Source organism: Meriones unguiculatus, chromosome 11, assembly GCF_030254825.1.
Source record: "Meriones unguiculatus strain TT.TT164.6M chromosome 11, Bangor_MerUng_6.1, whole genome shotgun sequence".
Classification (NCBI taxonomy): Eukaryota; Metazoa; Chordata; class Mammalia; order Rodentia; family Muridae; genus Meriones; species Meriones unguiculatus.
The window spans coordinates 60,731,939-60,746,971 of NC_083359.1; the positions used below are offsets into that span (position 1 = coordinate 60,731,939).

Genomic DNA, 15,033 nt, shown 5'->3' on the forward strand with positions numbered 1-15,033 from the left:
CAATATGCAGTTGGCACAATACAACACATAAAAAGGAGAACAATAAAGAGTAAATATTAGGTGATGAGGAAGGACTGAATGCAAGTAATGGACACCCAGAGAATGAAAGAGGATACAAAGCTAATTGCTTTTTTAGTGTTTTTTTTTTAAGTCATGATTTTTTCATTTCTATTTCTTTGGTGGTAGATAAATGCATAAAAATATATTTGATAACAAAAGTGTAAAATCCACTGTGAAGCCTCAGAGCTCCAGAATGGCTGTTCTAACTACACAGAAGGTCACTGAGGTGTGTACAGCTAACTTTGATGTGTGATTTCTGTTTGTTTGTTTGCAATAAAGTTTTAATTTAAAAAATAAAATGTGTCATCATCAGTTGTTTGTGGGGCTTGGGACAGCTGAGACCTTTGGTTTATTTTGGTAATTTTGTGGAGCACATGCATGTGGTACTTACAGATGACTTCCGTCCTGCAGGTATTGGTTCTTTAGCCAGTGGGATTGCCATCATCATGCCATCATAGGCACAGCATCAAAATAGTGTCCTTTCCAGCATGAAACTTTATTAACTTTCAGGCACAGTGGCTTGGAAGATGACGAGGAGTTACACATTTGAAAACAGAGAAGGGAGTATGAAAGTAAGGCTTTACTTTGGCTTGTAACTTGTCCCTTTAACTAATGATAACAGATACTCCAGCACCTGTACTTACCTGTGGTTAGGCGTAGTTCAGGTATAATCATTACAATATGCCTGCAAGATAGAGACGTGGGTCTCATTTTACAGGTTAGTTCAAATCACCTGGTAGAACTAACCATCAATTGAAACCTGTTTCTTAAACCTCCCCAACTGCCCCAAATAAAGGTAAAAGTCTTCTTTTCAAAGTTTAGTTTCCCCCTTAGATGAGACATCATGCATTTCATTTAGCAACCTTCGTCAACACAGGCCTAGCACCATGCTGGCATCACAGCCTCTGAATCATGAGGACTGTGATGGCTTCTGGTTCTGCCTCTGTGAAACATGACTTGTTGCTCTTCAACTACGGCTGCCGATACTAATTCTAATAATGGTAACAGTGTCCGAACAGAGCTCGCCTGTGGGACCATTTCCCTTTCTGTTTAACACTAAAGAGGACTTGCTGAACAGTAGTCATGTAAAGAGTTTAGCAGGGGCAAGTTTGACAGCTGATTTAAGTGACAGTCACTTGTCATTTCCGGATGCCCTTCGTCCTCATGGTGATTGCAGAAGCCACATGAGAGGCCCCTTGCAGGAGCTTTTCTGTCACTCCTTGTAAACACACACCAGATGTGCCTTTCAGGGGGCTGTCCCAAGGCCACAGTTCCTCTGGGCAGGAAGTAGGCTGGCCTGGCTCACTTTACACCAGAGCCCAATGCCCGAACACAGCTGTACCGGAGCCACTCAGACCCTTAGCACCACCTGGACCTGAGAGTGGATTTAATGTAAACGGATCACTCAGAGGGCAATTGAGCATAAATGTGTGGCGCCTTCCTAGTATCCTAATTGTTGTCACTATGCAAATAAGTAGGAACTGTTAAAAACAAAGCGAATGTGTAGTTCTTCTTGTGGTGTCCTTGACCCTCCAGCTCCCTCTATCCTTCCTCCCACTCTTCCGCAGCACTCCCCAAGCTTGGCCCATCGATATGGGGTGGGTCTCTGCCTCTGTCTCCATCAGCTGCCAGATGAAGCCTTTCAGAAGACAGTTATGCTAGGCTCCTGTCTGTAAGCATAGCAGCATATCATTAACAGTAACAGTGGTCGGCCCCTCTTCCAGGGGCGTGGCTCTCAAGCTGGGCCAGTCACTTGTTTGCCATTCCCTCAGTCTCTCTTTCTTCTTCCCCTCCCCCCTTTGTAGACTAGACATATTTTGGGACAGAAGTTCTATGGGTGGATTGGTGTCCTCCTTCCCCCACTGGGAGTCCCAACCTGGCTTTAGGAAGTACCTACTTCATCCTCCTTAACACCCATTGCTTGGAGTCTCAGCTAAGGGTCCCTCCCATAGACTCCCGGAGCCTTTTCTGTCCCAGAGATGCCCACCACCGGTTTCCATTCTCTTCTGGTCCTTCCCTTCACCCCTCCTCCTCTCTCCGCCCACCTGATCCAAGTATTCTCCTGACCCCCTCCCCCATCCATTTCCCCCCTCCATCTACTTCGGATATCTATTGCTAACCTGGGTCCAAGAAGACTCAGAGATTGAAGCACCAACCAAAAGCATGCATGGACTGGACCTAGACCCCCTACACATACGTAGCAGATGTGCAGCTTGGTCGTCATGTGGATCCCCTAATAATAGGAGTAGGGGCTGTCTCTAACTGTTGCCTGATGCTGGGTCGCATTCCCTTACCGGGGTTGCCTTGTCACTCCCTGGTAAGAGAGGATGTCCTTAGTTCTGCTGTGACTTGAGGTGCCAGGGTGGATTGGTGACTCTTGGGGACCTCTCCTTCTCTGGGGGGAGGGAGAGAGGAGTGGGAATAGGGTGTGTATGGCTGGACAAGGGTGTGTAAGGCTGGAGAGGAGGGAGGGGCCTGGTATCAGGCTGTAAAGTGATTAATAAGTGAATGGAAATAAAATAAATCAAATCACAGATGCACTTAACGTTTGTCTTAATTGCCTCATTGGTTCAAGTGGTTGTGTCCCGGTTACCTATTACTATACAACAAACGCCAGGAACCTTTAAGTTGTTGCTTTAAACAATAACTACATCTTAGGAGTCTAATGACTGGGTGGCTCCTTTCCTGGTTTCACTTCACTCACTACCTGACTGAACCCAGCAGGCAGCAAGTTGACGGGAGTCCAGGCTCAGCCAGCATGGCTTGCATTCTCTCTCTGCTCTTTCTCTTCTCTTTCTCTCTCTCTGTCAGCTACAAGGTGCTGGTGTCTGACCTGAAGGTGACACAGCATCATTTCCACAGTATTGTGTTGGCTAGGTCAAATTCCAGAGGAAGATAGGCTCCACACCTCTGGGGGAGGAAGCACCTTTGCACTTGAGCAGAGGATGAGTTAATGTAGTGAAACCATTTATCCTAACATGAGTTGCAGAATAGGTGAACTGAGCTGAAGGGCACACCATTTATGATGCTAGTGTTAGACATCTGTGTTTAAGATGAGGTCTGCCTTTTAACCACCATTTGGTACAAATTTATTTATTTTTATTTTAATCACAGGTCATTCACTTGTATCCCAGCTGTAGCCCCCTCCCTTTTTCCCTCCCAATCCCCCCTCCCTCCCTCATCTCCTCCCTGCCCTCTTCTGAGTTCACTGATAGGGGAGGTCCTCCTCCCCTTTCATCTGACCAGGTATCTTCAGGACTGGCTGCAGAGTCCTTATCTGTGTCCTAGAAGGCTGCTCATCCCTCGGGGAGGGGGGGAAGCTCAATGAGCCAGTCATTGAGTTCATGTCAGAAATAATTCTTGTCCCCCTTACTAGGGAATCTACTTGGATACTTTCTTTAGCTCTTCCAGCATGGAGAATTTGGACTATTTTGCTTATGTCAGATACAAATATTTGGTGAGCTAGGGCAGCTTGTAAGAAATCACTGTGTATGTGTTGGGAGATTCTTCAATGTAGAATCATTCATACTTTATGGCTATTTGCATGCATTCATTCATTGTGTGTATCTATGTACATGTTCTACTGCAGAACATTAAGCTGTTCTAAAGGAGAGTTAAAAATGGTTTAGACATCTTCTCTAAACATATTTTATTATAGTTGGAGTTTTGTTTTGTTTTGTTTTTTTACTGGTGCTAATACCAACCAGACAAATTTATATTCTGCATTTTTAAAAACTCAGAAACCTAATTTTTTTACTTGAAGTAAGAGATGTTTTTGTCCTTTCCACATAAACCCTCTATTATGAAGTTGTAACATAGCCAGGCATGGTGGCTTATGCCTGTAATCCCATCACTAGCAGAGGTAGAGGCAGGTAGATTTCTATGAGTTTGAGGCCACAATCCACAACCTAATCCACAAATCAAGTCCAGGACAGAGGCTACAAAGAGAAAGTCTTTCTTGAAAAATAAAACAAAAAGGAAAAAAAAAAAGAAAAAAGAAAAAGAAAGGGAAAAAAGTTGTAACCTCAGTGGGATGCAAAAATAAAGGTGTCTGTTGGCATACTCCACATGTAGACATCTACAGACATCTGTCTTCTGAAATTTTTGCTTAATACACTCTTGAATATTGAGGGAAAGGTGGAGATTAGGACCCAAGATCAACTATAGAGCTAGAAGGTTGCATCTTGGATACACTGAGCTAGAAGGCATGTGTAGCTGGGCTTTTGGCCATTTTATTGGGTTCTTTTTCCTATCTCCCTATACCACTCCATCCTTCCAACCCCCAACACTAGGTAGGAGAGAAAGAAGGTTAGGAGGAAAGAGAGTATTGATATCACTAGACTGCTTCCTGCTGATTAGGGATGTTAAGCTTCTTCAGTCGAGTTTGATCTTCATCAGGATAGCTCCAGCCAGCAACCAGCAATCCAGCAATCCAGCAAGCACCAACAAATAGCAACCAGAAACAGCAGCAGGGGGAACAACAGCCACTGTATCTCTCAGGGCTCTGGCATTAATCTCTGGCATTAATATATCCTCTGAAGAGTCCCCAGAACTCCAAATGTAAACTTATCGTCAGCTGGAAAAATCATGCCCCTGCTAGAGCACAAGGCAAATCATTGTCAGCTGCTGTCGACAATCTGAAGTAATCCCATATCCCACACCTGGGATTAAAACAAAACTTATTCTCATAACATTTCTGTGTTTTTTTTTTTTTTTAAAGAAACCAAAAAATTCTCACTACAGGCATGCATGCATTTTGAGTACACTGGGACTTTGCTCCTGACAAGTATATCTTTAACAGAATTGATACATCACTCATTCATGTATTCAGAAAACACTGATCCCATTTTCACTGAGTTAAATTTATTCAAAGTGTTGCATGTTGCTATGAAAAAAAACACCCTTAAAACAAAAAGTATTTCACTGATCAACTAAATTCTTTTTTTAACAGTACATTTTTATTTCTTTATTACTTGCTTTTTAAAATAAATTTACTTTATTTATGTATTCACTTTACATCTTGATCATAGCCCCCTCCCTTCTCTCCTCATGGTCCCCCTCTCTCTCCCTCATTTCCCTCCTCTATTTCTTAGATAAGAGGGTGCCCCCCAACCCCAGCTGATCAAGTCACAACAGGACTGAATGCATCCTCTTTCCCTATGGCCTGTGAAGGCAGCCCCTACAGGAGGGAGTGATCAGAAAGCAGGCAAACAGAGTCCCTGTCAGAGACAGCCCCTGTTCCCCTGAGCTGCCCACCTGCTACATCTGTGAAGAGGGCCTAGGTCCAGTCTGTGCATGGTTCTTGGTGGTGCTTCAGTCTTTGCAAGCCCCTCTGGGCGCTGGTCAATTCTGAAGAGCAGAAACAGAGAAAAAAAATGTTGCGGGGGGAACCAACAGAGCAAAGTTGAGGCTGATGGGACAAAGCAGAAAAGAGACTTTAAGGCTGAAGTGAGAGGAAGGCCAGCAAAAATAGGGTCTTGTTTTGTACCAAGTGTTTTAAGATGTAAAACAAGTTTTTTTTCTAATCTGAAATCTTAGGAAAGGTAGAGGTAAGCCCGTTTCTCTGTTGCTTTGCCGGCAATGTGAAGTGTCTGAGAAGTGGGAAGGGGAAGCAAGAGCTGGAGTTGGAGAAGGAGCAGGGAAGAAAAAGGAGACAGGAAACACAGCTATTCTGTAGAAACTCTGCTGGTAGCAGAGGCTGAGGAACAGGAGGCTTTAAAGGAAGCAAAGGCTCATGGGAGAGAATTCAGTGACTGATCGTACAGCAGCACATTTGAGGTTATAGGACTTCCAGTACTATGGGAAAACCACTAATATGAAAAGAAAGGGGGGAGGTATGATTTTCTGGAATAGTAATAGTTGGGAAGGATAGATTTCTAGATTTAAGGTTTATGTTATTACATTTTTAGGTGTGTGCAAAATACATATACATGTATTTCCATTTTATTTATTTTATGATAATACTGTTACGTGCAGTTCCAAACACACATAAGCTACAGCCATCACAGCATAGACAATGCACAAATAGAAGATACAACATTTTGTCCTTGTAGCTGCTTTTGCACAAATGACTGTTTCACCTTACATTTAGACGCCATCACTGTTGGGCATTATCAAAAGTCCCTGGAAGGAAAGAGGCTCTTCCTTCAGGCTTGACAATTTCCTTCCTGTCTTAATTCTGTCTAGGAAATGTCTTCACTGGAAGCAAGTCTACACAAAGAATAATGACTCAACATGATCAAGGCAAAAGGTGTAACTCACAACGAAGCTCAACTGTTTTGACGAGTTACTTTTGTAACATTAACATCATAGACAAACAAAACACAAAAAACAAACATCTACCAAGCAGCCAAGCAGCCAAGCTACCAAACACGGACAAATCCAAGCTCAGTCAAGAGAACAGCTGTATTTTAATTTTGTTCTGGTTGGGTCATGTTTTAAACCATGCGTCTTTCCCGTGGCTTTCTCCAAATCTATGATTGAAAGACCAAGGTATACCTCTCATTGCTATCGCTACACACAGTTAAACCTGTGTGTGTGTGTGTGTGTGTGTTGTGATTCTATGTGTGGTGTGTATGTATGTATGCATGTTCTCGTGTTTGGGCATGCACATAAGTGGGTGAGCATGTGTGTATAGGCAAGAGGTTGACATAGTGTCTTCTTCACTATTTACCTTTCACATTGAGCCAGGGTCTCTCACTCGAAGCCAGAGCTCACCTGCCCTAATGCTTTAGCCAGCTTGCTGCAGTGACCCCTGCCATCTCTACCTCCTGAGGCCTAGTACGACAGGCAGGGGCTACACTCTCCTGGCACTTATGTGGCAAATGGGGACCCAAACTCCAGTTCTCACACTTGCCTGGCATGTGCTTTATGAAGTGAGTTTTCTCCTCAGGCCCCATTAGAATCGTTTACCGTGTGATAGGTAATTCAAAACCAAGCTGACTGGTGTCGGACACATACAATTCCAAACAGAGGAGGCTGAGCAAAGGGGGTCCACGTGATTTTGAGGCGAGCTTGGTCTGCATAGTGAGCCACTGGCAAAACCAAACAACAACAACAAAGCCCTTCCCTACAAAATAAAGAGAAAGTGAAGGTTGTATTCTAATTTTTCTTCTTGGTTCTATATAATGAAGGGCACTTGGCTACTAAGCATTTTCTCTGGATTACCCAGTAAAGAGTTTAAGGGGTAGTAGCCCCCGAAGTTTTTTTCTAAAACACAGTGTTCTCTGTCTGGAAGATGTTTGGCTAATTCTGAGGCTGACACGCATGACACAGAGACACTCTTCTCTGAATGGCTAACATAATCTAACCTCACTCCCCCATGCCCCAAGGTCTATAAGGCAACTATGGGAATCCTTCGCACAGTCCCAGTGGGATCCCAGGTATAAGTATCTTTTCTGAAGTAAAACCGACACTCAGGCAGGATGGGCGCTCATGGTGTTCGGCTCCTTCCTGAGAGCAGCTGCTAGATGAGCCTTTCCAGTGCTGGGGGCGGCACTCTGCTCCACATTTCCACTCGGGAGCCAGCCTTCTCCTGGCCGCTGGGGCTGTAGGTGCCTTGAGTTGCCCTTTTGTTGGAGGCGATAAGCGAAGCAACCACAGCAAGCAAGAGGATGAGTAACAGGGCCAACGTCCCTGAGCCAACGGCGGTGAAAATGCCCACGAGCCTGTCGTCAGCCAACTGCAAGGATCGAAGAGATGATGGTGTGAGTTCTAGAGCAAAGTTTCACGGTGGGAGTGGAGCCACCCGGGGATGAACACCAAGGAGATGGAACTGGCTGGTACCTCTCAGCAGCGTAACCAGACCGACAAGTTCCAGACTTTCCTCTTTCGCAAATTATGCCTCTCAGGTCTGCTGTGAGAAAATGTGTGTGAAATATCTACTGTATTTATTCAGTGTTGTCTTGGTGACTAAGATCCTTCATTTAAAGGAAAAAGAAATGGGCTTATATATGTGCAAAATCGTTCTAAATTTATAGGAGTGCAACATTCACAGTTTGCTTCTTTCCTTGTTCAAGCTTATGACTTCAAATAAAAAATATGGTTGCTTTAAAGCCTTTCGGAGAAAGAAAGGTGAAATTAGCCAGATCTTGAGGAAACCATCCCCAGAGAAGGAAGACTGATGTGGCTCCTTGCAAAGGCAGCTTCCACAGCCATCATTTGATTTGGATGTGATGTAACAACTGATTGTAAGAGCAACCGAGTTTCATGCTGAGCCCAGACGCTAAGCAGCAGAAAGCACGAGGAAGAACCCTCTCCGGAAGCAGCGAGCCCTGGGTTCTCTGCTAGCACAGGGAGGCTGCTATAGTGTCCATTGCAGTTTAGCAACAGGTTACAGGAATATGCAATCAAGGTGCACAGAAATACTAAGGAGGGAGGCAGAACTGTGTGGATTGTTTAAATGATGTGTTCAGAGTGATATTTCTGGCAGCATCAAAGCAGGAGCAAATATTTTGTCCTATCACTTTTCATTTAGTTTTCTGTATGATTCTTGTCTCATTACCAAGCCAACAGAATGTTACACAGGAAAACATACTTTTTAACATTCCGGGAACTTTCATATCCTTGTTGTCTTTTTCATTGTTTTATTTTTATTGTTGCTATTGTTCCTTCATAGTTTGGTTCAAATCATTATACAATTAATACCACATAGTAAAGCCTCCACAATGTTATCTTTGCTTTAACTACTATAAACCTTGTGAAAGTGTGGTTTGCTGGTTTTTCACTCACTCACTAGTATGTATCAATTATGTGGGCATTTGTGGCTCTCAAATATAAAAATACAAAGATGTCAAAGCTGAATCTAGATCTCTGTTTCTGGGGAGAGGAGAAAAGAACCACATTCACTTATATGTACACGTAATTACAGTATGTTGCAAATGTGTGTATTATGAGTGTCATGAATATTGAGTATAGCCTAAGTGGGTTTTATCTTTTTGTTATTTGAAATGAAGTATATGATTGTTCTTTGAAGGATAAGAAAATATTCAACCATTCTAAGCAAATAATTTCATTTAGGTAAAACCATTTGGATTAGAATTCAAAAGGGGAACTTTAAACATCTTTGGGAATGAGGGGACTCCAGGGAGGACAAACATTATACACAACAGCTACATGTCAGAATTGGGGAAGGGTGCGCAGACAGGTGAGAGAGGAAACCGACAAAGGGGGCAAGTCTTCTCCAGCAATCCAAATGCCACCCAAATTTAGTGTTTGTCTTGTGGTCACAGAGGAGCTATCAATGAATGATCTTCAACCAAGAGCACGGCATGTGTCCATCTGTGTCTTCTTAGCTAGATTCCCAAAATGGGGAAGGGGAGGTTGGAGAGAGAGAGAGAGAGAACAAGTGGGGAAGAAACAACATGGGAAAAAAGAACACACATTGCATTCATTATGATAATACATGACTTTGATCTAAACTTAGTGAAAAATAAGAGGTATAAGGTATAAAGGATGGTTGAGAGAGAGGGAAGACGAGGGGAGGTTCTACATTATATCAGAAGCACCCGCAGACCAGCATGCAGCCCTTGGCCACTCATAGGCCAGCGTGCAGCCCTTGGCCACTCATAGAACAGTATGCAGCCCTTGGCCACTCATAGGCCAGCGTGCAGCCCTTGGCAACTCCTCATAGGCCAGCGTGCAGCCCTTGGCAACTCCTCATAGGCCAGCGTGCAGCCCTTGGCAACTCCTCATAGGCCAGCGTGCAGCCCTTGGCCACTCATAGACCAGCGTGCAGCCCTTGGCCACTCATAGGCCAGCGTGCAGCCCTTGGCCACTCATAGGCCAGCGTGCAGCCCTTGGCCACTCATAGGCCAGCGTGCAGCCCTTGGCCACTCATAGGCCAGCGTGCAGCCCTTGGCCACTCATAGGCCAGTGTGCAGCCCTTGGCCACTCATAGGCCAGCGTGCAGCCCTTGGCCACTCATAGGCCAGCGTGCAGCCCTTGGCATTCTTTCCTAGGACGTTTAGATAAAACTCTCTTGTACACAGGTGTTGATGTTACTGTCTCCACTCAGTTGTGTCCCTTTGGGGAGTAAATAGCTGTTGTCCTGGATGAGTGAGATAGGAGGGCTCAACTCACACAGGCAGGAGACCAATCATTCTGTGTCCTTCAGTTTCCGGATGCTTCTGAATCCCTTTCGATCCACGTGGGTCATAAGACACACCACAGAGACTGATGACACTGGAGACCTGGAAGCCCTCCACCCTAGCAAGTATGGCTGGAGAGGACAGTGGGGAACAAGTGCTGAGGCCTCATCAGTGGCCACAGCTCATAGCGTGAACAGACAACGGCCCTGCTTCCCTTCCCAGTCAGGACACTGTCTGGAGTTCTCTCACCAGCCTCAGACATGAGGTAAGGACATCAAGAGCTGAATTCATGCTCCACCTTTATCACACTAGGCTGAGCATTGACTTGGTTAAGGGCTGGCATTGCTAGCGAGGCTCTGAACCTGAACTAGCCTGTAGAGAAAAAGACCAGGATTTGATTCCTGGCTCTGCCTCTTATTTTTGTGAATATCAGCAACTTATTTCATAGTTGGAGAGTCACTTATTCACCTCTAAAGGTGGGTATTGATTTCTACTTAAAAGGATGGGATTAAATGAAATACAAGGAGTCTAAACTATACAAAGCATGGCTATGTGTTCTCAGTAGTCTTCAGTAGGCCGTAACATACTATTGACTATGATCTATTGATTTGTAAAAACTAAACTGGGGTACCTTGCCACTTCACCAAGAAGACCATCTAGAAATCTGAGTTGTAATTCTAGTCTTCTTGTAAATTTTTTTTGATGAAATAATCCCCTGACTCTATCAATTAGGGTTATTAAGCATGGGGCTGAAGTGAATGCTATTTTAAAATTAATGTGAAGGTTTTCTTTACTTTTAAGTTTCTATGATATAAGAGCTACTTTTTGCTCTGTTATTCCTCAACAATTCTTTAAAATTATATAACCCACATGAATCTTACAATAACTCAAGTTGCAACGACACATGAACTCACAGTGGTGCTGTCAAAGGACAGGACGAGAATGGCTGGGACAATCCATGTTGTATCATTATACTTGTCAACATTCCCTTGAAAATGGCATGTAGAAGTTAATATAAAAGAGTCTATAAGATTCTTTTTTCTAAAAGATTTGCCTCAATCTATATTAAACTCTCATGTTTATATCTTTAAAATGTACATGTTATTTATGACTAAGCTGTGATTATCATTAAGTCTACCTTCAGAACAAAGTAGGTAAATGTTTCATTTTCGCTCTGAAATTTTTGGATTAGCTGTGGTCAAAGCATTTGGGAGGGCATAAAGCAATAAATATACTTAAAGTGAGGAGAGTCACAAATGGATGCTGTTACCATGTCGGTCATTCTCCCAAAAGTAGAACTTATAAAAATGATGCTATGGGTTCCACCTTCCTCCTCCTGGCTTTCCTTTGCCCTCATCTCTGACCTGACACTTGCCAGAGCCACTGCTCACAGGTTTGACCCCACCCTCAAGTACTGCCACTGAGTAGTGAGAATTTTTTTTTAATGTTTGTGACTAAAAATAGTGGCAATATTTGGCTCCTGAAAAAAAAATGCTACAGTGGAGTGAATTCCTTCAAATTCTTCTTGAAACTCAATTACGTGTCAGCTAAGTAGGAACATGGAGAGCCAGGTGAATGGGGCGTGGGGGGTGTTGCTAAAACATGAGCTGTATCTTTTTATGGTGGCCTGTATTACAGCTTCTACCGTGAGTTTTGGTGAGTGTGACGGTGTGTGTGACGCATGTGTTTAAATATTACATGAATAACCAGCAAACATTGTTATGAGAATTGGTGCTAATAGAAAAATCACCTTCAATGTGTGTTTCAAAAAACCACTTAGAATATTCATTTGTATCTGCATAGCAAAAGCAACATAAGGGCATCCTTCAGCTCTCTTGCTAAATTAAAATAAGAGATAAGAATGCATCTTCAAGACTTGAGAGAGCAGTCCTTGGGAATCCCTATTGTAACAATTAGATCCGCACTTTATGGATGGTAAAACACTCCCACACAGACCCAGATCCTTGAACTGTATCTTATCAGTGAGTTGCCAGAAACACAGTGAGTTGCGTTTCCATAGTAATGCTGACGGTGTGCCAGAACTTTATTTTTAAAATTATTATTGTGACAGCTGCCAATTTTTAACTATAAATATACTGTTCACTTTACTGTCCGGGGGTGGACGGATAAGGTGCTGAAAGCTTAAGGAGGAGACCTGGGAACTGTCCTCAGAGAGCATGGAGGGAATTTAGCCAGATGTTTCTTCTACAGAATGGAAGACTTAGGACAGTGGCTCCAGAGAGCTTGTGCACCTCTTTCTAGGAGCAGGCAGCAGAGGACGGATGACACTTAAATTGCACCCACATCTTCATCAGGTGCGTCTGCTGCTCCCTGAAACAGAACTCTCCCTGGTGACATTTGAAGTGTGGCATTCCCTTCCATACCTCACAGAACTGTGTAGGAATACAATTGGCAGCCTTCAAAGTCCCTCAAAAGACTATAACGTCTTTGTCATTAACTCTCACCACATAGTTACAATTCTTTACAGCTCTGCTGTTTAGAATCAAGATTACCTAGGAGGAAAAACACAATGGAAGGGAGGACCCTTCCCATGGTGTCCATGCCAGGCTCTACACATTGGTCTATATGGAGGCTGTTTGGAAACACTGTAAATAAATGAGAAGAAAAAGAACTGATCCAGCATAAAATTAAAGTAGCCTTATGCATTCATTAGCCCAACTACAGCCTGTTTCTTTCAGGAGAAGAGCTTAGTGCTTGCTGATTTGTGATGTTCTGTGCTGGTGACCAGAAAGGGAAACAATTTTTCCTCATCCTTGATTGTGGAAAAGCACAGGGATGTCTAGAGTTGCAGGGATGATCATTATGACTGAATTTCTTGTGCTGTTTCCTGCCTCTTCTTTTTAGAGACAAATTTTAGGCAAAAGCTTAAAGCAGCTAGAAGTCTGAAGAACATGGCTTTCACCTTTTGCTCTCTGGAAACAGGTGGTATAGCAATATCATTGTTTGCCTTAGAACACAAGACCTTATGAATAAATATTATCTCTCCTTCTCTCATGCAAAAAACCCAAGTCCCAACCCTCCAAGCTCACTAAGTTTGCAATGTTTTACAGATTTATTGGCCAGAGATAGTAGCTCATCATTGTTTTTGACTTTGGGTCCGGAGCTTGCCAGATGTTTCCCATACAGAAAAGTCTTTAATTCTCCCTATAAGCTGATGGAGGAGGTATGACTATTTTGTGTCACCTTCTCAGGAAAGCCTTCCCTGAGATCATCTTTCTTTAAGTGAAGTTGGCTTTAATCTCTCAAGGGATGGTGCTGTGACATCTGCCCACTGCCCACATGTACCATTGCAATGGAAACTCTGCTGAAGTTAAGACACTCATCTTACTCTGATCTCCTTCTCTTCCTCATTCCCTTCCATCTCCTCAGCACCCAGAACAGTGTCTATCCCATAGACACACTCTGATGATGGCCATGTGACAGCAGTGAACACAGTACTTGCCCAGCCGCACATCAGGAGCTACTGACTTCCCAAACACAGAACGTCTTCCTCTTGAGATTTAAACCTAGCCAAAACCTCAGCACATGCTCAACGGAGAAAGGAGGCAGTTTGCTTTGGCTCCCAGCGAAGAAGTGATTAATTAATCCCTGGGGTGCTGGTGGCAGTGGAGTGGTAAATAAAGGAAGGAGATGACAGAGATAACTAAGCCGCCAAGAAGACCTGACGACAGTTGTCTTTGTGAAAGCAGACATGAGCTTTCTATTTAGTTCTTTTTCCTGTCCCTCACATCCCAGGTGACAGGAGTAGAAACTGCCATTGGAGATTAAAAAGTAAAGAAGCTGCAACCAGTAACAATTTCCAAGATGAGATTTTTTTTTCCATCTCAATTAGGTGAACTATGAAACCATTATCTTGGTCTTAGAAAACCTTCTCCCTTTTACCCTTCTCTGTGCCTCCTTTTAGAAATCAGTGTTTGCTGACTACAGATCCAGAGTGTGTGGATGACACGGCTTTATGAACTGCTAAAGCTCACTTAGAGGCCTCTACCCTCATTCCTTCTCCTCAGTATTTGATGTGACCTACCCATAGCCAATGCCTCTGTGACTCCGCTCAAGTATCTCTTCTTCATCCCCATTGTCATGAACTTGGACCAGTAAATGTTACCTTTAACCTAGTGGAGGGAGTAGTTTATCATGTAGCCCTATCTTCCCTTCCACTTGAGGTGATAGCCATGTAGTCCCAAGAAGAAAGAAAACCCCAAGACAAAAGACAAAACCAGACCTTACCAGGCTCAGATGCCTTGTGGGAATTAACCCACACCACATCTTATCACAGCAAATGGAAATTGCTAATCTTAAAACCTAGTTTCTCCATTCATGAGTCTCTTTTAGCTTTGCGGGGTGGTGACTGTCCCCGGCTGTAGTCCCTTAAGCATCCTCTTTCAGAATCAGGAGTCATCTGCTCTTGCCATTGCCACTTTACCAAAGACACAGCATGACATGATTTCTTCTCTTTTAGGACATTACTCTTTGTTCTACTGCTCACTGTGAGTTAGACAAAATTCTACCCCTCCTCCCATGACTCTAAGGGAAAAGCATCTATTTGCTCTGGGACTTTCCAATAACAAAATGCAGAGCTTTGCACAAAGCAGTTGATCAATCACTATTGACTCACTCACTTGTCATGCTCATTGCTCTGCTTAATGATTTATTAAATTATTTTCATGTGTCAGAAGAGTTCCACAGAGCTCAGAAGGTTTGACAGTGGGACCATTCACTTATGGAGCCATTCCATTCACTCTGTCACGTTTTTACTGAATGTCTCAAAAGCTGCGGAGGTCTCGTAAGACATCGGAAGCATAGAATGAAGTTGTGATAATCATTGTCTAAAAGGAAACATCCTCACGATTCTGTGGTAGTGTGA

At 43.4% G+C, this 15,033-nt stretch overlaps 1 protein-coding gene across 1 annotated transcript in view; it reads right to left on the reverse strand.

Moving 5' to 3' along the window:
• Positions 1-6,485: 6,485 nt before the first annotated feature.
• Positions 6,486-15,033, reverse strand: part of Crb1 (crumbs cell polarity complex component 1) — a 190,821-nt gene continuing 182,273 nt past the window's right edge. The window contains exon 12 of the mRNA XM_060365044.1: positions 6,486-7,741. Coding sequence (XP_060221027.1) covers positions 7,526-7,741 — 216 coding nt within the window. The 3' untranslated portion in view covers positions 6,486-7,525. The remainder of the gene's footprint in view (positions 7,742-15,033) is intronic.